General features: G+C 43.4%; 1 protein-coding gene across 23 annotated transcripts in view; it reads right to left on the bottom strand.

Annotated features, from left to right (window-relative positions):
* ABLIM1 (actin binding LIM protein 1) overlaps nt 1–25815 on the bottom strand; it is a 218388-nt gene that overhangs the window by 36630 nt on the left and 155943 nt on the right. For 13 of the 23 annotated variants that reach the window (XM_030335052.2, XM_030335054.2, XM_030335041.2 and 10 more), the window contains 2 exons: nt 15567–15654; nt 12124–12182 (listed from right to left, as the gene is read on the bottom strand). In XM_030335052.2, the coding sequence (XP_030190912.1) occupies nt 12124–12182; nt 15567–15654 (147 nt within the window). Of the gene's footprint in view, nt 1–9568; nt 9653–12123; nt 12183–15566; nt 15655–25815 lie in introns of all 23 variants that reach the window. The other 10 variants (XM_030335038.1, XM_030335039.2, XM_030335044.2 and 7 more) reach the window with 1 other exon arrangement.

Below are 25815 nucleotides of genomic sequence, written 5' to 3'. Positions count from 1 at the left end.
GAAGGGAAAAGATAACCTAGAAAGACAGAAAAAGGAGAACTGGCTGTGCAATCAGCCTTGAAAATGCATTTGGGGACTTTTCTTTTTACCGTCTCTTCCTGGTCCCCTCCAATGCCTTCTGGCTCTACCGTCCGGCACACACATTTCCCTCCACCTCTGTTGCCACAACCCCAGCCCCAGTCACCACCTCCGCTCATCTGGACGATTCCAATGACCTTCTCTGCAGGTTTCCTGCCTTTGTTCTTGCCCTCTTCAAATCCCCTGGAGCCCAAGGGCCAGAGAACTCTTTTAAAAACAGGGTTTAGATGGTTACTACCCTGTTTTTGGCTTCAGCAACCATTTAGAATAAAGTCACAACTCCCAGGGCCGCAGGGTTTTGCTTCTGCCTTCCTCTCCCCTTTCTCACTCACTACCCACATCACTCGTGGAACATGGTGCACGTCCCTGCTTCAGGGTTCTTATCTCAGCTCTTCCCTCTGCCTGAAATGCTCTGAGCCCCAGTTTTACTGGATTTTTTTTCCTCCTTCAGTCTTGGCTTTAAATATCACCTCCTCAAAGAAGCCCTCCCTGATCTTTCAATCCAGAATGGTTACCCTTATCTTCTCTCAGTGTCACTCTTAGTTTTCCTTCATGAATACAATTTATAATTCCCATGTTTTTTGCTGGTGGGTTGGTTGGTTTTCTGGATCATGTGTATTTTCCTTATGAACTTTAGTTACCACCTCTGACCTCACAGGACATGCCTAATGTTGCATGCAGGTAAGTAGAAGGCGTAAATATTAGTTGAGGGAATGAGCCAGAATTTGTTGTCTGTAAACACTCAGTTTGTGGATACTTGACTCACGTTAATTCCGTGACTCCAGCCTATCCCCACAGTCACTGAGTCACTGACGTAAGGTTAGTGGTTGGCCACTCAGAAAGAGAAAAGAAACCAGACTTTATAATATATGCCTTGGGGACCCTGAGAGTGAGGGGTGGTGACGGTAGTGGGCTGGAAATGTATAAAGTAGGGTTAACTGCCTCCCACCCTGCCCAGAACATTCTGGAAAGCTCTGCAAAGAAAACCCAAGGACTAGTCTTGAAAGACTTGCTGCCCTCTGTACAGATACTTCTTGGAGATGAAAATCTGCAGTTCTACATTAGAAATGGGATTTTTCCTCTTCGGTACTGTTTCTACTGATATTTGTCACCTTGAACATGAGTGTAACTGAGCCAAAAACCTCCTCTAAAAATAAGGATGTTGCATCACTATGTAATTCACGTCTGAAATAATGAGAGCAAACCCAGCCGGCCAATTCAAGTCAGGCAGTGATTAGACTCAATAGAATTCACTTGAGGGGTGTGAAATATCGTTCTCATGTCTTTGTGATACACAGGGTGGAGAGGGGTTGGAGAAATCACATTGTGCACGCTGGCCCACTGCTTCTGGTCCCCTTCCCCCAAACCTGCCACATACAACTACCTTCCTCCTAGACTTCAATTTTCAAATCATGTGCCTATCTCGATAACGAGGAAATTCTCAATACTAAGTATACAGAGAAAGGAAGGATTCACATAACAACGCTACTCAAGAAGCCCAGTTCCTCGATCTGCTTCCCAATGAAATGTAAGGGTGACTCAACCAAAGCGTCGCCCTTCTTTAAAAAGAGAGGCCACCCCTTAATAAAGCTGAGCCAGGATGCCTCTCTGTAGGGGAACTGTTCACTACAGGTAGCCCTTCAGCGTCAAGTGGCCAGGAGCGAAGACGTGCCGACTCAATATCAGAATGAAACCTGGTAAGTAACCACCCAAGAATATTAACAGGAGCTAACGTGGGTCGTCGGCTTACTATGTGGCAGGCTCCGTGCAGACCATCTCCCAGGCTTGATCTCACTTCAGTCTCCTCCATAACCCCTTGAGGAAGACATCTGTTTTGCAGATGAGGAAGAAGGACGCAGGCCCCAGGCTCCACAAGTCCTCAAGTGTCCGGATATGAAGCCAGACACCCTAGAGATGAAGCCCAAGCTCTTAGCCCCTGCACTACAATCTCCCTCCTATTGGAAGGTAAATGCCGCCATTTATTTCTCATTAACACAGCTATGGGACAGATGAGAAAAAAATAGAAAAAAACTGGAGATCAACTACCAGAAGAGTCTGCCAACTGAAAATGTTTTCATTGCCATTAACGCCAGAGGAACCCTGCTGTGGCTCACCATGTCGGGGTGCAACAGGAGAGGGTGCAGTATGGGACAGCCAGACGTCTTCAGTCTACTGGCATTGCTATGACAAAGTATTGTTTTCATTAACAGTTAGGACATTGTGGGAACAGCCAAGGAACACGCTGAGCTTTGGGGTCTCGCCCATGTCAGTCACCCTATCTCTGCCAAACATGGGTCAGGGGACACTTTCTGCCTTTCCCGTAGCGATGCACCTGGGGGTAGCTCTGAGGTATCTTGCTCCCTCATGTACTGCGCGTACGGAGAGGAATGTCGCTGGAGAGCCATGTGAACACATGCCCCAGATGGGGTCTGTAATGCTCTCTTCCAGGATGAGGAACTCCATGGAAGAGAAAGGTCCCTTGGCCGAACCAGCCTGTTTCCGTTCAGGCTCTCTTTCCATCCTTCTGTGAAGATTAGGGAACCTGAGTTGTGCAGGTTCCCTCTGAAGCATTCGTCTGGTTCATTTGCACCATTAATATGGCGGAGCTCAAGGTTTGAAGAGTTGTCGGTCGATCTGAATTCCCGTCAAGTCCCATTTCATTCTTCCGGGTTTTCAGATCTGAACCACCTCCATCTGGCATACACCTGCCCTGGGTTCTCTGATTCTAAAATACATATTTTAGATTTTTATAGGCAGACAGGGTTCAAAATCAGTTCGGCTATTCGCCAAATCCAATGATGTTCTGGCTCTTGTGGAGAGACCAATCTTCCGTGAGTACCTTCAGACCATCTAGGAAATGCACTGGGAGATGCTCAAGATGTCTCCTGGAGGTTCAGAAACTTCTCCTTGTTTCATTGCATTTACTGTTGCTGCTTTTGCTTCGTTCTGGTCTCCTAACCTTCCTGTAAACTCTATTTCCATAGGAATCCTGCTTATGGGTTGAGTTACATCCTTCTTTTCTTACAATGGCCCTTCTTCCTTCTGTTTTCCTGCCTAAAATGAAATAACGGGAGAAAACACAACTCTGTGTAGTATAGGACGGGGGGGGGGGGTGAAAAGGCTGGTTTTGGGTCAAGAAATTTGGTTCCAATCCTGGCTTCCCTACTTGTGTGACATCAGAGGAGTTTTCCTCTTTCTTTCCTTTCTTGCGTTCTCTCCATTTTTCTTTGGACTTTCTTGAGCTTCAGCTTCTCATCTATAGAATGGACGAGAGGGTACTAACGCCTAATAGAGGGACAAGGGAATCAATAGCTATAAAGCTTCAAACACCTTGCCCAGCATACGGCAAGTACCCATTTTCAGCATTTTCCGGACATCGGACATTAGACTGGATTTCCTAAGTCTGTTCATGTCACATAGTTTAGGAGAGCACTGCCTGTTTTGCTCTTCACGATAGAATAGTCCTTTCAAATGTGAGCTACATGGACTAGATGTCTCTAGAGCTGTCTACAGCTACTGCACTTGCATACTTTCCCATCAGAACTCCGATGCGTGAAGTATGTTGGACGAACAGTCAAACTGACAAATGCCCTTCCCCTTTTCTGAGGGCTCTGTGAAGTGACTGTACATCCTTCCGCGATGGTGACTTCCTGCTTAGGTCTCAGCTTTACCGATCAATGCCCTTTCCGTGCCTGATGGCAAAGACCTTGCACAGGCCTGTCTTATCTGCCAGAACGGGTCTTGGTTTGCGGCTTCTTCAACTATGCTCAAGGCTTAAACAGCACACGTGGATTCTTGCCTGTTTTGCCACAGTTCCTAACGGCTCCTGAAGCGTACGTGCTCCACCAGCGGAGGTTAGAGGTCCCTCCTTTACGAAGATAATAAAATTGGTTTTTAAAACTGAACTATTGTTTTGGGTGTTTTCACAGGGGGTCTTTTAATCTTAAATATTTGGAATTTTACATTTCAATGCTAAATGTCTCGAGTTTGAAACAGGTTGAACTTTTTAAATGAACATCTTTATTTTTTTTTTTTTTAATTTTTTTTTCAACGTTTTTTATTTTATTTTTGGGACAGAGAGAGACAGAGCATGAACTGGGGAGGGGCAGAGAGAGAGGGAGACACAGAATCGGAAACAGGCTCCAGGTTCCGAGCCATCAGCCCAGAGCCCGACGCGGGGCTCGAACTCACGGACCGCGAGATCGTGACCTGGCTGAAGTCGGACGCTTAACCGACTGCGCCACCCAGGCGCCCCTGAACATCTTTATTTTTAAAAGAAACCCTTTTGGGGTGCTCGTGTGGCTCAGTTAAGTGTCCGATTTTGGCTCAGGTCATGATCTCACAGTGAGTGAGTTCTAATCCCACGTCGGGCTCTGTGCTGACAGCTCGGAGCCTGGAGCCTGCTTCCGATTCTGTGTCTCCCTCTCTCTCTCTCTCTCTGCCTCTCCCCCACTTGCACTCTCAAAAATAAATAAATGTTAAAAAAAGAAAAAAAAAAAGAAACCCTTCAATTCTTTCAGCTGTATTTTGCCCCCTGATTAACCGATAAATAACTTGCCGGGCGTCTCTGACGGCCGAGACAGGTTCAAAAGGCACACAGCTATCTTCTAACAGAGCAGCCCAAATCTACTCCAATTGAAACTCATTTCACCTGAACAGCAACAGCTTAACTACCACGCTTTCCCTCTCTCAAATCCCGCTGACGGTTTCTTCTTTACCTGGAACGGAACCCTAGTGTCACCGTGCTGGGCTACAGCAAAGTTTTACAAGAGGATCCCCATTTCCACTGATGATCCGTATATGCAATTATTTAACCTACGTTACTATTTCAACCTGTTCTGGTATCCAGGTTAACAACAGTGACCCAGCAATTACTAAACAATAGCCCAATGGGTCAGCAGGCTTTGGAAGCCTCTAGGAGAGTTATGAGGAACTGAAGCACTCTCTTGCCTATACTGCTCTCCCTTGAACAGTGCCCAGGTTCACGGCATCGACCCACTGTGCGGTGGAAAATCCACGTGTAGCTTTTGACTCCTCCAAAACTTAATTACCAATAGCCCACTGTTGAGCAGGAAGCCTTACTGAGAACGTCAACAGTTGAATACGACATGTTTTGTATGTCATATGTATCACCTACTATATTATACAAGAAAGTAAGCTAAAGAAACGTAATTAAGAAAATCCCAAAGAAGAGAAAATGCATTTACAGTGCTGCAGCATATTTATGCATTAAAAAAGTGTATGAGTGTGCCCATGCAGTTCAAACCTATGCTCTTCCAGAGTCAGCTGTATTATAAATGAAGGTAATTTCAAATGTTTATCCTCAAAGGTATGCCCATTTCTGTCCTACAGAGGAAGGAAGCAGGATCTGTGATTAAGCTATTAGAAGCTGATGCAATTTACTTATTTTCCTTTAAGCACCTTTTCCTTCATGCCTTATGGAAAAACCCAATTTGAAAGCACAGTGGGAAAATTTGGTTTTTTTTAATGCCATCTTTGGAAAAAAAAAAAAAAAGGCAAGGCGAGAGTGGAGAAGGGACAGTAGATAGAGAAAGGATTATAAACTGGCTGTGATGTCTCAAAGTATTTTTCTAATAAAATTAGGCAAATAACTGAATCTTTATTTTGGCTACAGAAGGAAAGGAACTTCACTGAGAACCTTCTATTGTACGTGGTTGTCCACACAGACTCAGCAAGCAAAGGGTCCATATGACCTACATTTATTTCCCCAGCACATGTTCAGGGACTCACTTTTGATTTCAGAATAGTTTTTTATTTTTCTCAAAAAAAAAAAATCAACCAAGAGAAGTCTCACCAGAAGACTAGTAGTTCATTCCAATGGGGAAGAGAAAAACCCCACGGCCTTCGATCACTTATAGTAAATACACGTCTTTTGAAAACACCCGTCTTTTTGTTTTCTGCATGAAATCTTTTTTAAAAGCCCTCTAACTACCTTGCAGCTGACTTTTCTTCTATGCCTTGACTTGGTCCATCTGTCCTACCATTAAAAGGCACAGTCACAAAGTGAAAATCACCCTGAAGACATCTTTTTATGTTCCCATCCAGCTCTCATCATTCTACTGACTATGAAACACTTACCAGAGCTCTGCCTGGTGAAGAAGCAGAGAAATTATATTTTCCATTTGCTTTCATTATGGGCCACCATAATGTCTGGTCCCCTCTCAGTCGGGGGGTGCTGGAAAAGCTCTCTGCTTCCCTGCCCTCCCCCCCCTTTCAGCAGGAGCAGGGGTGCAACGACTACCCATCTACTTTGCATTCCCCCAAAGCCGTGCTCTAAGAAGGGAGAGAAACTACAGGCAACTGGCATCCAGACGGGAAAGAGTTTATGAACGCCTAGGGGACAACTAATGATATAAGGTGACCGCCACCTTATACGAAGTGCTGCTGTGATTGACAGTACCTGCCTTGGGTTTTTGTCCCAGTTCACTAGACAAGGTGGTGATAACAGCTGCAGAAGAAGGAATACTTTTAAAATCTACATACATTGAGCGTTCACTGCTAAGTCAAGAAAGGGTGAAATTAGCTCCTTTGGAGAAAGGAACTTTATGTTTCAGAGGAAGCAGGAAGGACTCGTGGGCACACATTCCCTTCTCTGCAGTGTGACAAATGCCATCAGCCTTTACTATGGCCAAGAGCCTCAATGTCTTTTTGCTATAAGTCATAGCCCCTAAACATACTCATGAATTATAAAAACACACCAAAAAAGAATGAAATATTCGAATGAAGTGAAAGCCTGGAACGAGGCGGTAAGTTATTGTAGTGATGCTAATAAGACAAAAACCAACATTATCCCTTTGAGATATATGTACAGATTCTAATTAGCTCTTTTTAAAAAAATATACACACACGGTACATGTTTGGTATATTATAGGTTTGCAGGTGCATACGTTATGCTAGTGAATGTTAGTTTCAAAAGACAAAAATCTCATGCCCATTTTGTACGGCAGTCCGTTCATGCTTTAGTCTCCAAAGGCACATCAGAGAAGCTCCTTTTAAGAATATAGCAAATGATCCACTCCAGATTATTACAAACTGAGTCCTGGGAATATCATGTGCTTTGTCTATAATGAATTACAGCAGACATTACAAAGGTTAGTACTGAGTTTTACCTATAGACAAAATGTGCTATTCATATAAAACTTTTCCAAGTAAATAAGACTGGAACATGTTTTCCTTAGGTAATTTTCTTTTCATCATTTTCTTTTGCCTATACCTCAGCATGAGGAAAGAAGGAACGATAATGAACATAACAATTCATTATTATATAAATAATGAAATGTCTTTCCTCCTATAAATTTCCTCCCGGGGCACAGGGTGCTGACTATCCTGTAGGAGTACAGTTGGTTTACCTAATAACTAAAAAGGTTTGATATTACTTGGTGAAATGAGCCGCTTGTATGAGGCATCTAAAAGATCAACATATCTGTGTGACTTGAGTTTCCAGGCTTCTTCAAAGTGCTGGTGAGCTGTTCCTCAGTGGCCAATGGGTGAAGGGAGACCTTGTCAAATGGTCTATTTCCTTGCCAGGTCCCAAGCTGTTTACAACTTTCTGTGATGGAGCTCAAGCTGACTTCATTGAGATTTATGGCTGGATAATGGGAATCAGATGTCCCTTTTGAACAGGAGAGGAAGAGAGTGGTTATTAAAAACCGAGCTCTCTCTCTCTCTCCTCTAACTCACCACTGCTTACGATGCGCCCCATCTTTAAAATGTAAGGGTCTGGAGCAAACCAAGAATTTCACACTTGATGATGGTATTTTTGTTCAAGTCGTGAAAATGCATCATTTGGCTATAGCCTTAGGCTACCAAAATAGAATCCTATTTGAGTTATAACGTATACTTTTGGGAAAAAGACCCCAAAACCGTTGAAAAAGCAACTTCTTGCCAAACGGAGGTACTATTTGCAGTGGGGGGCAATCTTTGGCTGTTGTGCTAGATTCGTGAGACTAGAACTTCGTTGCGTGTGAAGACCCTGCTACTGGAGCTGAAGCTTTACGACAGAATGAAGATCACGTGACAAATGCAAGTTGGAGAGCAAGCCGCTAACATGGGCCAACACCACGTAGCCGAGGCCTGGAATCTGCAGTTAAATCTTGCCCGCTGATGCCCGGGGAGCCTTGGGCTGACCTCCTTCTATAGACGAGGAAACTGAGGGGGTTGATGTCTAAAAGGTTTCTTTCCACTCTAAAAATACATGCTTCTAACTATCTTCCAAACCGTTTAATAAAAGAAGGTAAACTGTGAATAAAAGTAGACTGAGCAACACCTCTCAGCCTTAGTGCCGTTCTGACAGGCATACGCGGAGCCCGGGCTAAAATGCTCTAGTGTAACCTTGAACTGTTAGCAGAGCTAAAAACTGGGTTTCATCGGGGCAGAGAGAGACTCGTGGAAAGTTCTTATAATTTCACAGCTTTCAGTGGGTTCTCAAGACCCCCACGGAAGATATTGTGTGTGTGTGTGTGTGTGTGTGCAGGAAGCACCGTCTCCTGCCTCACTGCTCATCCGGAGGGCTGGCTGAGCTCTCGCTTTGCTTCTGCGTCGTCCTGCGGGACATGCTGCTCTCCTTCCTACCCCCAGCGGACTTAGTCCGTGTGTAATGCTCCTCTCCTTCTGCTTTCCTGACTTCCTCTCTGATGCCCGGTGGTGTGCTGCAAAGAGCATGAGTTATGGGCTCAGAGACCCGGCTTCCAATCTCAGCTCTACCCCTGACCGGTGGTGTAACTCTGGGGAAAGTACCTGACTGTGATCGGTCTCAGCCTCTCCATCTGTAAAATGGGAGTGAGGATAGCTACCTCCCAGGGATTCTTAGGGAGAGCAAATAGAGTACATTTAAATCCTTTGGCCTCTGCAGGGTAGGTGCCTGGTCTCTTGTTTCCTTTCTCCACTTCCCTGCTGCTTTCTTGAGATGAACCACTCCCTACCCAAGCATTGTGTTCCCCTAGTTCCATGCTTCTGCGATCCCCCTCAGCAGCCCCACCCCTTTCTCATCATGTCCATCCAGGCTCCAAAATTCAACTCAAGGACCACTGTTCCCAGGGAGTGCCCCTTGGGACCCTTTCTCTCACCTGACATTCCTTGATCTAGGTGATGTGCTTCTATACCATTTTATAATGACGTATTTGTCTTCCCTGCTATTCACCAGCATCCAGCCCAGCACTGACTATACCTGGGTGCCTGGCAAACATTTGTTCAATGAACAAATGTGTGAACCCGGGACCCAAAGGGGAGCTTCTAATGTGCTCGCTTTAATGAAGGTGACGCTTTAGCCAGTACTCTAAATGAAAACAATAATGAGAGAAGAAAACAGCCAGAATCGGAATGTGAGATGCACTCTGTGGGGTGAGAAAAAGCGTCTGCCTCTGCAGGAGCCGGAGAAGTTATGTGGGACGAGCAGCACGAGGACGGCAAGCCACAGAAGCCTGGGGCCAGGACAGCGCCTCTAAGCCTCAGCCTTAGACACAGTGCCAACCTGCAGAGACGGAGACCGTCCTGTGCGTCGAACCAGACTTTTGGGATAAAAGAAATCGGATGAAGAACGATGAATGTTTGGCGGCTGCCACAAAACATGAGAAAAGGAAAGAATGAACAAAGAAATATCCTCCATTTAGAAACACTGTACAAAAAACAACACAACACAAAACCTTTGGGAAAACAAATTTGATACTAAACATCAAGTGGCATCACTTTAGAGTTGGGGTGTGTGTGTGTGTGTGTGTGTGTGTGTGTGTTGGGGGGGGGCCCATGTTTAAAAGCATATTAACTGGCCTTCAAGTTACAGTTTATTTACCCACATTCTAACTTCCCATGATTTCTTTCCATTTGTTTTGGCTGAGACATTTTTATATACGAAGAGTAAGAAACCAGCGGAGCCATTGACAGATGTCTTTTAGAATCTGTCATTACAAACGCCCTGTGAGTTCTTAAATACCAAGAATGTGGATTACTCAGTGGGGTGGCAGAAAGAGTCTTAAAACATTTTCATTTTGCTATGGTAACTGCACTGATGTGACACCCTGTGAAAGGCTTGGAGATCTTGGCTCAAGGTCTGTGATTTGTAGACACACCCTTAAGAGAGCACAACATTTACTCCCTTATTCAAAAACTGATTCCCCTTTCAGCCCCAAGAGCGTCAGTCAGCAAGTACCCCACTCCGGGCACACAGGGACCTCCTCCCCTCTGGAATGCCCCATCCTTCTCACTACTGAGCTTCCCAAAGGTGAGCGAGCTGAGGGCTGGCCTGACCGCCCAAGTGGTTGAATGTTGGCTTTAGGAGAAACGTTTTGGAATTTTCTGGAAAACTTTACTAAAGGAAGAAAAACTAATAGCTCTTCTTGGCCAGAACGAGTAGAAATATTTCACTAGTTGTTTTCATAAGCTTATACAGAGAGTTCTATCAAGATGCAATCAAGAGTGTTTTTTTCTTTTTCTTCCTTTCTTTTTTTTTTAATATTATTTTAGCAACACTATCTGCAAACTCAAGCAATCCTTACAGAGAAAAGACACACATTCCATGTACTCTGGTCTCATTAACATTCTTCTCTCCTCACGTCCCAAAAGAGTTCATCAGGGATGAAGTGAAAATGATTATTCAAAAAACTGAAAAAAACACTGTAGAGATGGCATAAAGTCACTAGCTACTTGGGTGGTTTCTGGGCAGCAGCCCCAAGCTACGCTATGAATTTTACATTCTTACGATAAAAGTGACAATAACTATCTTTCACGGTCTAGGATTTTATAAAGATAACCCATTTCCAAAGCATCTATGGTTCCTCCAAACTCGCAGAGTCTGGCGCCCAACATGGGTGGCCATTCCAGCAGGCATCAGCCTGGTCGATGGACTTGAGCGTTACACGCACGTGTTCAAGCTGGAGTTGTTTTGTAGAAACAGAGACCAAAGCCATCCTGGTATTGGTGGACAAATTCCTTTTCAGTTTGTCTGGTTTTTACTCAGTTATTCTGAGAAAAGGTGGGTTTTTTTTTTTTTTTTGCTCTCCTCCATAAAAGTATGATGCTGATGGGATTACAGTACATAGCTGCTGATGCCTACCAATGGCAATTCAAGAAGACGTGACACCACACGCTAGAGTTTGGCTTCCGAAGGCAATTCAGACCATTATTTTCCCTGAGATGCCAAGTGGAGCAGACACTAGTTTTTCCAAGGGTTGGCTAAACCAGGAGGCTGTGGACTGGGATCCAGTGTGATTATTACTCAGGAAATATTTCACAGTCCAGGGGAAAAAACTAGGGGCCTCCGAACAGGATACAGATAATGATTGATGCCTTACACGTGTGCACAGCTCTTTGCTTCTGAAACAGATAAAATAGTGTCACCTAGAGGTGTTGTCAGGCTTGAGCAAGGCCAGGAAAAGGTTTTAGAAGGGAGAGATGAAGAGCGTCTACCCTTTTGCCCGTGTGCTTAGTGTTCAGGGATAGTTACTAAACCATTCTGATGTCCCCTAAGAGTTAAGTTACAAGACCATCCAGGATGCTTATTCACATTGACCCTTCTGGGCTCATCATTATTTCCCCAAAGGTTTTATCCGACAAGCCGTCAGCTTCTGGAGACAGAGGCCCCTCGGTGAATTTGGATTTAAGAGGTCAGTAAAATGCACCAGGAGCTAAGCACGGATGCAGAATTTGGGTTGAGGTCGTACATTATGGACCGAAGTACAAAAAAGTCTGGTGAGGTCACCAGATGTTGGGCCTAGAACTGGATGAATCATTTTTTCACGTGCGTATGGTTTGATTTTTCCCTTGAATGCTTTCCTACGAACCGGACTAGTGAGGCAAGGCTTACTTTCTCCAACACGAGCGTTTGGAATAAAAACCACAATCGATTTAACGAAGGAGGGAAGGGAACTTCCTTCTCTGGCTAAATGGTCTTTCAGCTTGGTTTGTTAATGAGAGAAAAAAAAAAAATCATGAGAAAGTAATTTCCCCCAAATTCCAGCCCTGAACACTAGTGACTGTGACACTGACGGCCAATAAATGCAGCTGGCATTACAGCTCTAATTGTCTCCTTACCCGCAGCTTTTCCTCCGTCTTGGTAGATTGCTTACAGTCGGGATGCCAAACGGTGGAACCTGGAAAGACACAGTGCCCCGCAAAGAGTTAAGGGAAATGGAAAGAAGCCATAGTCATATTAGATAGAACTTCAGAGAATGGTTCAGATCCTTCTCTCCCTAACACAGGGGAGTGTTAAAGCCCTGTGCCCAAGTGAATTATGACAACTCCAACCTCCAGGTGAGTTTTCCTCATCCAGTCTGAGCTTGCTCTATAAAGGTCATAATTCTAGACCACAGAGACCACTACCTGGGCACAAGTGTTTCGATGTGAGAGATGTTTAGTTCTTGACTGAGTGCTGTTCTTGTTTTGGGCCATACTATTATCCTTTCAAAGTCATGTCTGTGTGCTTCCTATAAGCTGTGTTGAATTTGAGTCTAAGTTATAAGCCATGTTTCTAGAACATCCAAACAACTAAGCAATTTAGAGGGGAATAAAGTCAAACCATATCCAGAAGCAAAACTCACTGAATTTTTTGTTGATCCAATGATACATAGTCATCTACAAAGATAGGGAAAATCAAGCCAACTAGTAGAAAGGTTGAAAGTTATGGTACAAATGCAGAAGTTTCCTTTAACTTTTAACCCTTTAACTAACCAAAAAAAGCCTTCGCTCTGAAATGAGTGGAAATACTACCTGTCATTTTCTGTTTCGGTGTCAATGCCTCATGTTCCCAGAGTATGAAGCTCTTCCATGGATGGTACGAGTATCACAGAACTAAGCAAAACACTTATATCCACTAAAAACTCTAGTAAGAATCCACGCCCGCCTACGTGATTTTGTATACCTAGATATATATATCATTTATCCGGTTGTGGCAAAGACCTGTATGTAAATCCTATGTTTACACAAGGCTATGGGCAGAACTGAAGGACTTAAAAAGACTTGAGCAGGGGTGCCTGGGTGGCTCAGTCGGTTGAGCATCCGACTTCGGCTCAGGTCATGATCTCACAGTTTGTGGGTTCAAGCCCCACATCAGGCTCTGTGCTGACTGCTTGCTCAGAGCCTGGAGCCTGCTTCAGATTCTGTCTCCTTCTCTCTCTGCCCCTCCCCCACTCACACTTTGTCTCACTCTGTTTCTCAAAAATAAATAAAATGTAAAAAAAATAAATAAAAATAAAAAGACGAGCAAATAAAGTTGCTAAGGTGACAGCAGAGAGTAAATGATACGAATCTGTTCAGTCTTGGTATGAATATTAGACTTCCCACATTTCACTGTTAAATCTTTCTCTCTTCAAGCAACAAACTGTGTGTCCTCGAAAAGTCACTAAAGTACCTCTTGAGTCATTTTATACCACTGAGCTAAAATAGCTAAAATAATATTAATGACATAATACCCTTTATTATCAGAGGACTACTTTAATCCCTCTTTAACAATCATTTCTATCTTGCTTTACCCAGAGCCAAAAAATAAACACTAAAATAAAATAAAATAAAATAAAATAAAATAAAATAAAATAAAAAGAAGAAAATGAAACAAGCCAGATTCATAGTCCCGTCAGCATTAACATTTACTCGGAGGCTGGCCACAAAGCGCAGGAAACCCGCCCAGTATGGAGAGCTAAGGGGCAGGGGTGGGCTCACGGACAGCATTCGCTGTGAAGGTTCTACCAAGCGGGAGTTGTTGGCCAGAACACTGGGTTTGCACACAGCGTCACATTGTTCTCCAGGGATCAGACACACAAGGAATGTGACTCAGGGAGAGTATGAGATACTGAGGAAGACGAACTACTCATTCGCCAAGGATGTGTCGAGAGGGCAGGCAAAGAGCACCGAAGCCCAGCTCCAGAAGATGTTCAGGACAACCGCTGGAGTTCTGAACACAGCCCATCTGGACGGGTAGTTGTTTATTTGTAGCACGAACGTGCTGTATTTGTGTACAGCTTGAACCCACTCCCTATTCAGGTTCCAGAACCATGTGCACGTGCAGAGCTGTGCCCAGAGCCTTTCAGTCTCAGGGTCTCGCGGACACGGGGTTGACACGCACTCGGTGTCTTTGTTTTTACGGGCTGCAATCGACACACTAAAATCTAAAACAAAGCCTGGACACCAAATGGAGAATAAATCTGCTCCATGCTGAAAATGCAAAGCGACACCTGCCTATTGCTAACACAGATTCACAGCCTGCCCCCGGGGAAATGTGTCATATAAAGTCCACATGAGACCACGGATTTGAGAGCTTGTCACTTGCCTTCATCGGGCCCTTTAAAATTGAGTGGCGTCTTAAATCAAGATTTTCCAGAGTGATCATTAAAACGAAGGGATGTTTGGGTTGTCCAGTTCTCCTACCGTGAGCACTTTTTAGAGGACGGTAGCTAAGGCTTTGCTTTAATACTCAAGAATCTTTTCTGTAGACTTTTCTTAGTTGTATAAGAACAAGACAGAGAGCAAAGCAAACCATTCATTAAAAATACACATAATGTTACGTGCAGAGAAACAAAGAAATGAATGTGAAGGCAGATGAGACCCAGTAATTACCAAACCGAATGAGTACCAGCTCTCATGGTTCTTGCTAATTTTACTGATAAGCCCTTGTCTATTTAATGGCTTTTTCCAGCTAAAAATAGAAAAATGTTTGTGCAGATGGTGCCGTTTGACTGGAAGAGAATCCTTCCCTAAGCTTCTCTCTGAGAAGTTTCAGCATTTTAGGGGAGATAAAAACTAGTCATGGTTGAACACTGGCAATGTTTCTCAAAATGATTTTCGATGAAAAAAAACATCTAATGGCCCTCTGGTAATACATATTTCTTCGCTACCAGAAATCTCTCCATTTCTCTTTCAGGGACTCTGGGTATGTTCTCTCTCCTTCTTTTGCCGTCTCTCTTGCTTTCAGGATGAGAGCTATGCTATCTTAATGGGATGAAATACTTCTGTGATGCAATTCACCAAATATTAGGGTTTTCTTCTTCCTGAAAGCGTGCATAAGAAAGAGCCGCCTGCAAGGGGCGCCTGGGTGGCTCAGTCGGTTAAGAAAGAGCTGCCTGGAGCTTGCAAAAAAAATAAAATCCTTCTCGCAGGGCAGTGAAAGCAGCAAAGACCCAGTAGCATCTAGAAATGCTTTCTTTTTGCCTTTTTTCCCAAGCCTATTCCTGGGGGGAGGGCTGGAAGGAGGTGTCGCTGATTTTCATCCTTGCCTCACCTCCACGGCACCAAACATCAAGTCCTATTTGTTCATTCCAGAAGCATCGCATTCCTTTGTTCAACAGACTCAGGGGCTCACTGCCAGCATGCCCACTGCTTGGCTGATGAATACTAATTGCTGAGGTAACTTTTGGCCACGTTCATTTTGGATCTGGGGAGCCTTGCGGCTAATGAAAGGCCTCCTTCTCTGAAAACGAGCAGACAAAGCAAGGTTTTCTTTCCTCCGGTGGGGAGAACTTACTGGCTTCTCGAGCCCATCTTACCTTGAAGATACATTTCCTCTCCTTCTGTGAACATCTGGTTGCACCTGCTGCATCGTGCACAGCTGGGGTGGTAATGTTTGTCACCTGCCTGCAAGAGAAGAGGTAGGGGCTCTTAGTTCACACCCTGTCACAGCTCTCAGCCTCTTTTCTGGACTCGGAGATTTGGAGGAAAAAAAGAAACAGCTGAGGCGGGAGAAGTAAGTGCCCAGTTGACCAACGCCTCCTACGTCAACAGCCCTGGAAGCTGAGGCCGCCCCATTAGAACAGGAAGGGGCTCACAGACCAGCTACTTGTGCCTGGATGATGGGGCAGCTTTGCTTCTCGGGGTTTCTGGAGCCCGTTTGTCCCCTGGCCTGGGTACCCATGGATGGTTGCCAGTGACTCGCCATGTGCCTGTGATAAGCCCACTCCATCTCCAAAAAACCCTACCCCCACAAAACAACACCCAAATGGAGGCGAAGACTAATATTGGTTTGTATTAAAGCAATAAAAAGACAGGATTCCCATATTTAGCAGGTTTTTTGCTTCCTTAGCTAAACTGTCTAAAAATAATAAAATCTAGCTTGCATCAAGAGGAGAAAAACCATGGTAAGAGGCATCATCCACAACTTTTACCTCAGAAGGACCCCAAAGTCTCTTCTGTGTTGCTTACAACGATCTTTTATCAAAGTCTTACATTAAGTGGTTTTCTGAAGAAGGCACTTTACTGAGGTTGGCCCTGCATTATTCATGAGCATTTCACATTCCTGAATATGACAGATGCCAGCACAGCAGGTGTTGACTTCCCCAAAGCAAAATGTCACTGGACACAGGGACAATTCTCCAGACAGGTGCCAAGTCACATTAGAGTCACGCTCCAAATGCATGCCTGACAAAATGAAATCTTTTTTATCACTTAGCAAAACATCCTTACCGCCTAAAAATTACCAAAGGTACTCTGCGATGAAATCCTTTTCTCAACCAACCGTGCAACACTTCTTTCGCATGGGCCACATGCAAGGCAGGGCTGAGAGCACAGAGTCAGAAGCAGCTGCACCCTGCGCCTGCATGAAATCTCAACAGGAAACCAGAGGTCAGGTAGTGATTCCTTTCTCACACCCTCCAGTGGAAACTGCTAAAGCCACTTAGCAACCAGAGCGTGAGATGCTGGTTGGTTGCTTAAGACAATCAAGTGGAAAAAAAAAAGGAAGTTATTTCAAAATAGAAGCCAGGAATGAAATCTGGCCAATGGTGCCCAGTCAGAAAATTCTAGAAGAGGCATTCTTGTTTTGGTTCACACTTACTTACTTACTTACTTACTTATTTTTCCCTCAGGGGATGAAGGAAGCATAGGAAATGTCGCACAAAGTAGCTCCTTCCCTTAGACCATCCAGGGTCAAATGTGAGTGAAAGAAGGCACCTTGACAGGAATCTTGGGTGGTCTCTAGTGAAAAGCACACTCCTCAGTAAGCTGGGAGTGGGAAGAAAGTTCTCCAAACTGATATGGTATATCTATCCTATTTAGTGGTGCAACATTAGGTGCATTCTCAACAAAGATAACACCAAGACAATGACTTACACTTTCACCAAAGGTTTTCTACCTTGGTCTAGTCCTAGCCAACGGGATAAGAGACGTATAAAGATTACTAATGAAAGAGTTCCAATAGCTAGATTAAAAATTAACACAGAAAACCCAATAGCTTTCCTACTGACTAGCAATACAAATACGGTCAGCATAATGGGAAAATGGGACTCCGTTTCTAAATCACAACAAACAAAGCCTTCAACGTGAGACTGACATAAAGAAAATGGTAGAACCTAGTTGACGGACATAAAAGGCTAAAAAACATGCAATATTTCTGGATGAGAAAACCAAATATTTAAAGATGTCAATTTATCTAAAATTATCTAAAATAAATCTATTACTGCAATGCATTCCCAATTAAAATGCTCACAGGGGTTTTGTCTATAGACAAGCTGATTCTGTAAGTTCATATGGAAAAAAAATACACAAATATACAGACATTTTTTGAAAGACAGAGCATCAATAAAGATTTTCCATTCCTGACATAAAGTTATTCTTAAAAAAATTTTTTTTAATGTTTGTTTATTTTTGAGAGGGGGCCGGGCAGAGAGAGGGAGACACAGAATCCGAGGTAGGCTCCAGGCTCTGAGCTGTCAGCACAGAGCCCAACACTGGGCTCAAACTCATAGACCGTGAGTTGAAACTGAGCTAAAGTCAGATGCTTAACTGACGGAGCCACCCAGGTGCCCCATGAAAAGTATTCTAAAGGCGCAAATAATTAAAGTGCTTCAATGTTGGTACAGGAATATAAAATAAATTGGCGAAACAGATAAGTCAGAGGAACCCATTGCACACTATACACAAGAGAATTTAGTCTATGATTATGGTGGCATTTCAAATGAGTTACAGAATGGATTATTCCATTAATGGTGAGAACAATGGACTCTCCATGTAAAGAAAGGTAAATCTAGATTCCTGACTCATAACTTATCCAAAAAAGAGTTCTAGAGAGTTACAGAGCTAAACAGAAACAAAAATGTAGAAATATTAGAAGGACATATAGGAGATAATTTAGGAAACTTGGGGTAGGAATGGCTTCCTGAACAAGGCTAAATCTAGAAACACAATAAACACAAATAATGACAGTGTACACAGAGAAAAATGTCTAGACATAAAGTTAAAAGAGAAGTAACAGGGAAAAAAATACTTGGCACACGTTTCAGATACAAGATTATAACCCATAATGTATAAAGAGTGTCTCTAATAAAAAATAAGTGGCAATAAGGGCAAAAGGCAATTTCCAGAAGACATGTAGATGACCCCTCAAATAAAAATTAGCTCAGCTCCACCAGGAATCAGGGAAACACAATTTAGAAAAAAAAATATTTTTCTTCACCAAACTGGCAATGACAAAAAGACTAATGTCAGGAAATAGGCTTCTCGCACACTGTCGGTGAGCAAAATTCTTTTTGGAAGGAAACTCTGGCAATATTTATTAACATTTAATATGCACAAACTCTCTGACACACAATTCCATTTCTAGGAAGCCATCCTACAGAAATTCTCATACCTGTGCTTAAAGGTGTTTGTATCGACGGTCTTCAATATTATTTACGACAGGAAAGAACAAAGAAACAGAAAGCAACCTAAATCAGAAAGTAGTCAGACAAAACATTCAATCCTACGTAGCCATTAAAAGAATGAAATAAACTTACATGGAAAGAGTTCAAAACTAACGTTACCAAGGGAAAAAATCATGCAGAACAGGAATGCCTATAATGTAGACGCATAAAGCCCTAGTTGAAAGTGTGGAGACGCTGGGGTAGGTGGGACTGGATTCAAATCCAGTTTTGGCACTGTGGGGTCTTGTGAAGGTTGCAGCTTCTCTAACCATACAGCACCACACTGCTAGAACTACCTCGGAGTGACGTTGTGAGGGTGAGCGATGATGTAGTATTTTGAAAACGGTGTGGCACACTATCATCATAAATCATAGGAACAACAGCAGTAATCCTCAGCACAGAGGTGGTCTCAGGGCCATTCACAAAAAGGCTTCTTAGCGCAGTTTGGGATGCTGGTAAAAGGCCTTCTCGGTGCCTGTTCTTGCCCAAGGACAAGCACAGAAGAGTAATGGTGCCACCTGAGCTGTCACACAAGGCGGATGGAAGATACGCCAAGGCCCCATGTGCCAGGCTGTGGTCTATGAATTATTGGCAGAAAGCACTGCTAAGAAACAATACTATCGTAATGCCAGGGACATTGGTCTTGACTCATGTACCTGCTTCGTCTCCCAATGCTGAACATGTCAAGTAATGCGGTCGGCCAGACTCAAGGGCCATTTCACGGCCATTTAAAAGTCTGTTTTTGTAGCAGTGCATCCTAGGGGACCACGGGGCCAGGGGCTCAAGGCCAAGGGAGCCTCTGCTTTGCATGTGTGAGCCACCTCTTCTCTTTCATTTCTTCTTATACCGGCACCCTGACGGTTCACAGTCAAGCCCTGCGCACAGGGCCAGGAAAAGGATCAGAGCTGAACAAAGACGCGGGCTCATATGCAAACTAACTCCCCAAACGGACACAGTTGAATCAAAATCGTTTACACTGCAGTCGTTTGTAGAAGAAGGAAAAGTATTTTGGATCATGAGTAAAATGGAAGAGTATATAGTGCCTATGTTAGAACAGATAGTAAACATACGATTCATTGTGGAGAGGCGGCTATGGATCATCGTTTTACAGCACAGTGTGGGCTTTGTTATGACAGGTGACTTCCTAAGTGACAGTTAACCAGGTACCTGGCCCCAAGCCCACACCCTGCAACTCTAGCTGTGCCTGAGCCTGTGGGACCAGATGTGCCGTGGGGCTCACCAGAGCTCTGCAATCGCTGTTCTCCGCCCGTCTCTGTATCCTGCTGTGTAAAAAAACTTATAACCTATTTTCTTCTTTTTCACGTATTCAAAGTGCACGTGTTAAGCATCTACATTCTGGCTGGCATTAAACTCTCTAGAAAATAGACAACTTGCTTATGTAGCTGAGTTTTATAAAGCACCTGCCTGCACAAAGTGCAAAAAACTGTTTCCCTTTCATAGTGCTGATTATGTCAGACTTCTGTGGTAATTATTACTATTTGGTTAATCTCTAAATTGGAGTAGGAACTTTAGCATACAGACTAGAATACCATCTGGAGTAATACAATCTACTGTAAGGCAGGATTTAATTGAAGGCACCAAGCTTTTGATAAAATCCATCGTCTAGCAGAGCTGATAGTTCTGAACTCCTTGTGGATGAGGGGGTCCCCTGGGAAAGGGTTACCATGTTTGGAATCAAGAGAATGGGTGTCATTCGTTAATGTGTTACCCATAAGACCTCAATGATGCCACTACATACCCTCTCCAAGCCCCAGGCCCCTCATCTGTAAAAAGTGAAGGGCTGAACTAAACAATTTCAAGTCCCATGCAGCCATAAAATTCTGTGATTCTGTGTGAAACCCCATAGCTCTACGAGCTCACACAACAGTGTTAACAGAAAAGCAATTTGGGTAGAGAGAGGAAATTCTTGATGGTAGGGAATGGAGTTTAAGCAATGCCTCCATAGTGCCTTATACCCAGGAGGATTTCTGGATGCCCTACGCCCTGTGCTGACTGTAACAGCCCTCTGGGAGTGGCGAAAGAGAACTGTAATTACAGAACCCATCCTTGGACAGATAATCTGCTTGCCTGATAATCTGCTTAGCTCCTGGATGACCAACTGTCCTTTTTAGTTTTTCTTTACCCTCTTTCCCTCAGAGTGCCCTACTCCCGACGCGAGCCTAGGCGATGTGAACGATGGCTCTTGAAGTCAACCTTCAGCGATTTATAACTTATGCCCTACCTTCTTCCAAAAAGCACTTGCAGATTCTTATCAGAGAAGGTCATGATCTGTAAACAACTGGACAGAAACCTTAGGGGAAAAGAAAATATCAAGGCTCCACACTCAGACAAACCTACTGTGATCTGAGTTTCTCACTAGATGAAGACAAAAGGGAAAATGAGCCACCAAAGTCTCACTGGGTGAAAAAAAATGGCCACATACAATTGTGACTAGAGAGGTGAGGTTTCCTATTCTAAATAAACGAACAGTCATTGTAGGCTGAATTGCCATAGGGTCTTACTCTGTGCAAGGCATTGCATCGAGGACTTTAAGTGACCGGTCTCACTACATTCCCATGATGTAGGTGCTATTTTATTGTCTTATACCGGTAAGCAAAGAAACTAACGCTCAAAGTAGACAATGTCCAACACTCAAAGTCCCTGGTGCTTCCAAAAAGTAGAGCTCGGCTTTGTGTCCAGGCCTCCCCTCTAAAAGCACCAAGAAAATTCTTATGGAGGACCCTGGCTCTGGAATGGAAAATCATCTTCCACGCTAATTTTGCCGATGGTTGGAAACATTCAGGTAGTTTCTTATATAGACCCCTGAGAAAAACCAATGGTGTGGTACTGAAAGATAATTGAATGTAGTCATTTCCATATGGGGAAGTTAAACTATCAAGGTCTAGGTTGCCGTTTTTTCTTAAAGATCTAACTTGATTTACAGATGATTTGCTTAGAATACCCAAAGGAATAAACAAATTGCTTTTCTGTCCCCAAGACTCTTGCAAATACAGCTCTGATTGACAGTGACTTTAGACGAAGGACATATAAACACGTGAGGTAAGTATGTTGGCCTAGATCAGGAGTTTTCTAATGGTACTGTGCATAAGCAACACTCAAGATTCTTTCAAAAATGGGTTCAATGGCTTTAAGGTGGGGGGACTTAAGAAATCAGCTTCTTTTTTTTTGTTTTATAAGCACTGAAATGAGTATACAAATCATCAAGAACTGAGGAAACACCAGTCTGGGTGGTCCCCAAACCCTCAACCTGATGGTAGATGAAGAAGCCAAAGGCGTAACAAGGATTTGTCACTTACATGGCAGGTGCATGGGTGGGGAGGGAGAGGCAGAAGCACGCAAGTTCCCTGTTTTACTCCTGCAGAAGGGCAGTGTGGGGGCTGACTCAGCCGTCTTTAAGTCTGCTGGTTTCTTCTCTTGAAATAGGAGAGGTTTCCAATGTGACTGGACTGGCTTGATCTCCAAGTTGAACACTCACCTGTTCCAGGAGGGTGTTTCCCATAATGCAGCACCCCGAACAGGCAGGATAATGAGGGTGTGCCCTGGCCCAAATTTTGTATCCTGGGCAAAGGTGAACAAATCAGTTTGCCCAGGCAGCTTTCCCAAAGCCCGGAGGGTTCTACACAAGTCTGTGCAAAGCCAACCTGCACAGATGAGAACATCCTGCAGCCAGACGGCCTTAGCCACCCAACTGCGGCTGCAACCTGGAGTGTTTGCTCCAAACACGTGTGCTGTGTCAGAGGGAGGGGTCACAGCTCATCTACTCCAGTGAAGATGCACAAAACAGAGCGGAGACAAATACACCACCGCCTCCCAATGATCTGGTTCCCTTTGACCAGCTGCTCAAAATATAAAAGACAGAACACCAACTCCCTTCTTTTAATGAGGGGTAAAGAATGAAAAAAGTGGCAACATCTCAGTGTAAATGCATATTGGATTTTTGCAGATGGTTAGTGCTTTCTCATCTCCTTCCAGGGAATCAAGTGCAAAAACTTTAAAGCAGTCTTTACAATTTAACAGTGTTAGATACATGTTATCTGTAAATGTGTGCATTCCCACGGGACATAACCAGTCTCTTTAAATCGACCTATAGGTTCAGTGCAATCTCTACAAAATCCAAGCCGGATTATTTGTAGAGATTGAAAAGCTGACCTACGATTTATGTGGCAATGCAGAGGACCCAAGAGAGTAAAAAAAATTTTAAAAGAATAGGATAAAGTCAGAAGACTTAAAGTATAGACTTTAAGGTCTATACTTTAGACTTTAAAGTATAGACTTTAAGGGACAGACTTATAGGTCAACGGAATAGAAGAGAGAATTCCAAAATAAATTGCCACATTCATGGTTAATTAATTTTAAGTAAAATGCCAAGGCAATTTGATAGGGAAGGCGTAGTCTTTCCAAAAAATGATGAGGGGACAATTAGATCTATATATTCAAGCAAACCCTACCTCACACCATAAACAAAAAATTAACTTAAAATGAATCACAGACCTAAATATACAAGCTAAAACTATAATGCTTCTAGACAAAAACATCAAAGAAGAATTTTGTGACCTTGGTTTAATATTTCTTAGTCTACAAAAACATAATTCACAAAAGAAAAAGATTGATAAGCTGAATGTCATCAAGATTAAAATCTTTTTCTCTTCAAAAGGTATCATTATACCTCTGAGTCACAGATTGGAAGACATCGCTGCAAATCGTATTTCTAAAAAAAAGACTGGTATCTAGAATATACAAAGAACGATGACAATGCAAATAAGTGGCCAAGCAACTCAATTGAAAAAAATGGGCAAGGATTTAAATAAACACTTCACAAAAGGAGATATATGCATGCTGAATAAGCACATACACACTGGTTACAATGGCTATAATTAAAAAGACTGACCATACCAAGTGCTGAGGAGGATGTGGGGAAAGTGATACACTCATCCACTGCTGATGAGAATGTAAAATGGTACAGCTAGTTTGGAAACTTCTGGAAGTTTCTCAAAAGGTTGGACATAAATATACCTTGCGACCCAGCACACTACTAGGTTTTAAACTAAGAGAAATGATAACATATGTCCACACAAAGGCTTCTGTGCAAAAGTTCACAGCAGGGTTATTCCTAATAACCCCAAATTGGAAACAATCCAAATGGCTCTCAGCTGGTGAACAAACAAAATGTGGAGTAATGGAATACTGCAAAGCTATTGTTCTTATTGAAAAGAACAAACTGTCGATCTATGCAACAAACAGATGAACCTCGATGACATTCAGACTCAAAGGACTATGGATTGTATGGTTCCATTTATGTGAAGTTTCTAGGAACGGCAAGATGAAGGCAATGTAAAGTAGGTGAGTGGTTGCTGGAAATGGGATTGGGGTAGGACGGGAGTAGGATGGACTGGGGTGACTGAAAAGTCCTAACATTGCATTATAGTGATAGCTGCACAACTGTATACGTGTAATAAAAATAATCAGACCACACACTTACAATGAGTGAATTTTATGGTATGTAAACTATTCCTTGATAAAGAGACATGCCAATAGAAATAAAGAGGGGAAGGGAAGGGAAGGGAAGGGAAGGGAAGGGAAGGGAAGGGAAGGGAAGGGAAGGGAAGAAGGAAAACAGTGAACAGTGGGAATAGTGGGGTGGTGTGCAAGGGACCTGACTGGGAAGATAGGAGGAATTGTTCTACTCACTGTCTGCAATGACACATGCCTTCGTTCCTTTTGGGGTGGGGGTGGGGAGTTCAGATTCTTCTGGAGAGTTGTTGAAAGGAATGGATTCTTTCTCCAGAATCAAATGTGCCTTTATATATAGAAAGCTAGATATGCATATATAATATTGCATTGTTAGCAATTATCTGAAGATTTGAATGTTTACAAAGGGCTTACAAAAAAGTAGTTCACTAATCTCATTATTATTTCTCTGTCTTCAGAAGAAGTACCATTCTTTTCGTACAAGAAGGGAAAGCAGACTACAGAGAGATGAAGTAATTTTCCCAGAACCACATGAGAAGTAGAAATGAAAACCTGGGTGATTCCCCTTAGCGTAGCTCCTGGGACTCTCCCGGGTTGGCTCTTTGGCTGTGTGCTTTCACACACAATATCTAATTGGATTCTTTTCTGACCCTTTGAAATAGACGACATCATTCTTTTTGTTTTATGCTGGTTAAACAGGCTCAGAGGACAGATGATGTGCTGCACCAAGGTCACACGGCTAAGTGTCAGAACTGGGAAATATCCCAGATCTTAGGATACAAATTCGACTCTCTTGGATCAATACCATCACAACACCTGCGCTGTTTCTTTTTCAGAAATCTTAGGCAACTAGAAAAGTGATTCCTGTATGATGCAAAAAGATGGTTAAGATGAGTGGTAAGAGACACCTTACTAACATAACATCAATCTTGGCTATTTTGCCAAACCGAAGGCAGAGCAAATAACTACGTTGACGACAAAACGCAAATCTGAAACTAATCAAGGGGAGTGTCTACATTTGAACCTCACCTCTCCCTGACGTTCCCACGGCTCTGTGCTTCCACTGTCAGACGTATTTAATTTTGCCACTAGTTATTACGGCTCGGCTGTCTGCCCCACCCCACTGTGCAACACGGAAGGGAAAGAGATGGGCTTGGGCATCAAGAGAACCCGGAGGTCTGCCTGCTGGTCTTGCAAACACTGTGGCCTTGGGTTCTCCTCTGGAATCATTTCTTTATCTGTACCAACTGGCATTAGAAAAGCGGCCAGGTAGGATTATTATGAAAATGAAACAACCAAAGGTATGTTGATCACCGAGTACCTGGTACCAGTCGACGCAGGTGAGATTTTTCTTTTTCTTTCATGTTGGATTATGCATGCCTTTGAAGACATCGGTCCCACCGCTATCTCCGTAACTCTAGGATCGCTCTTGCTTTCCGCACAGCAAGTGCTCTCGCAACGTCTGGCGAGTTAGGATCAGAAACCCTTATCAGAAAACCTCTACGTTGATGAGCCTACTATTCCCCGCACCATTATGGCCGCCCAAAGAGAAGTGATGGATGCACTTCAGTGCTTCAGCTATAATTTCATTATTTACTTGTTTCCAGACACTGTGCTGAGCACCCCATAAGCC

The sequence above is a fragment of the Lynx canadensis genome, chromosome D2, assembly GCF_007474595.2.
Source record: "Lynx canadensis isolate LIC74 chromosome D2, mLynCan4.pri.v2, whole genome shotgun sequence".
Classification (NCBI taxonomy): Eukaryota; Metazoa; Chordata; class Mammalia; order Carnivora; family Felidae; genus Lynx; species Lynx canadensis.
Note: the sequence above shows the minus strand (reverse complement) of the source record. Positions and strands in the feature narration are given on the sequence as shown.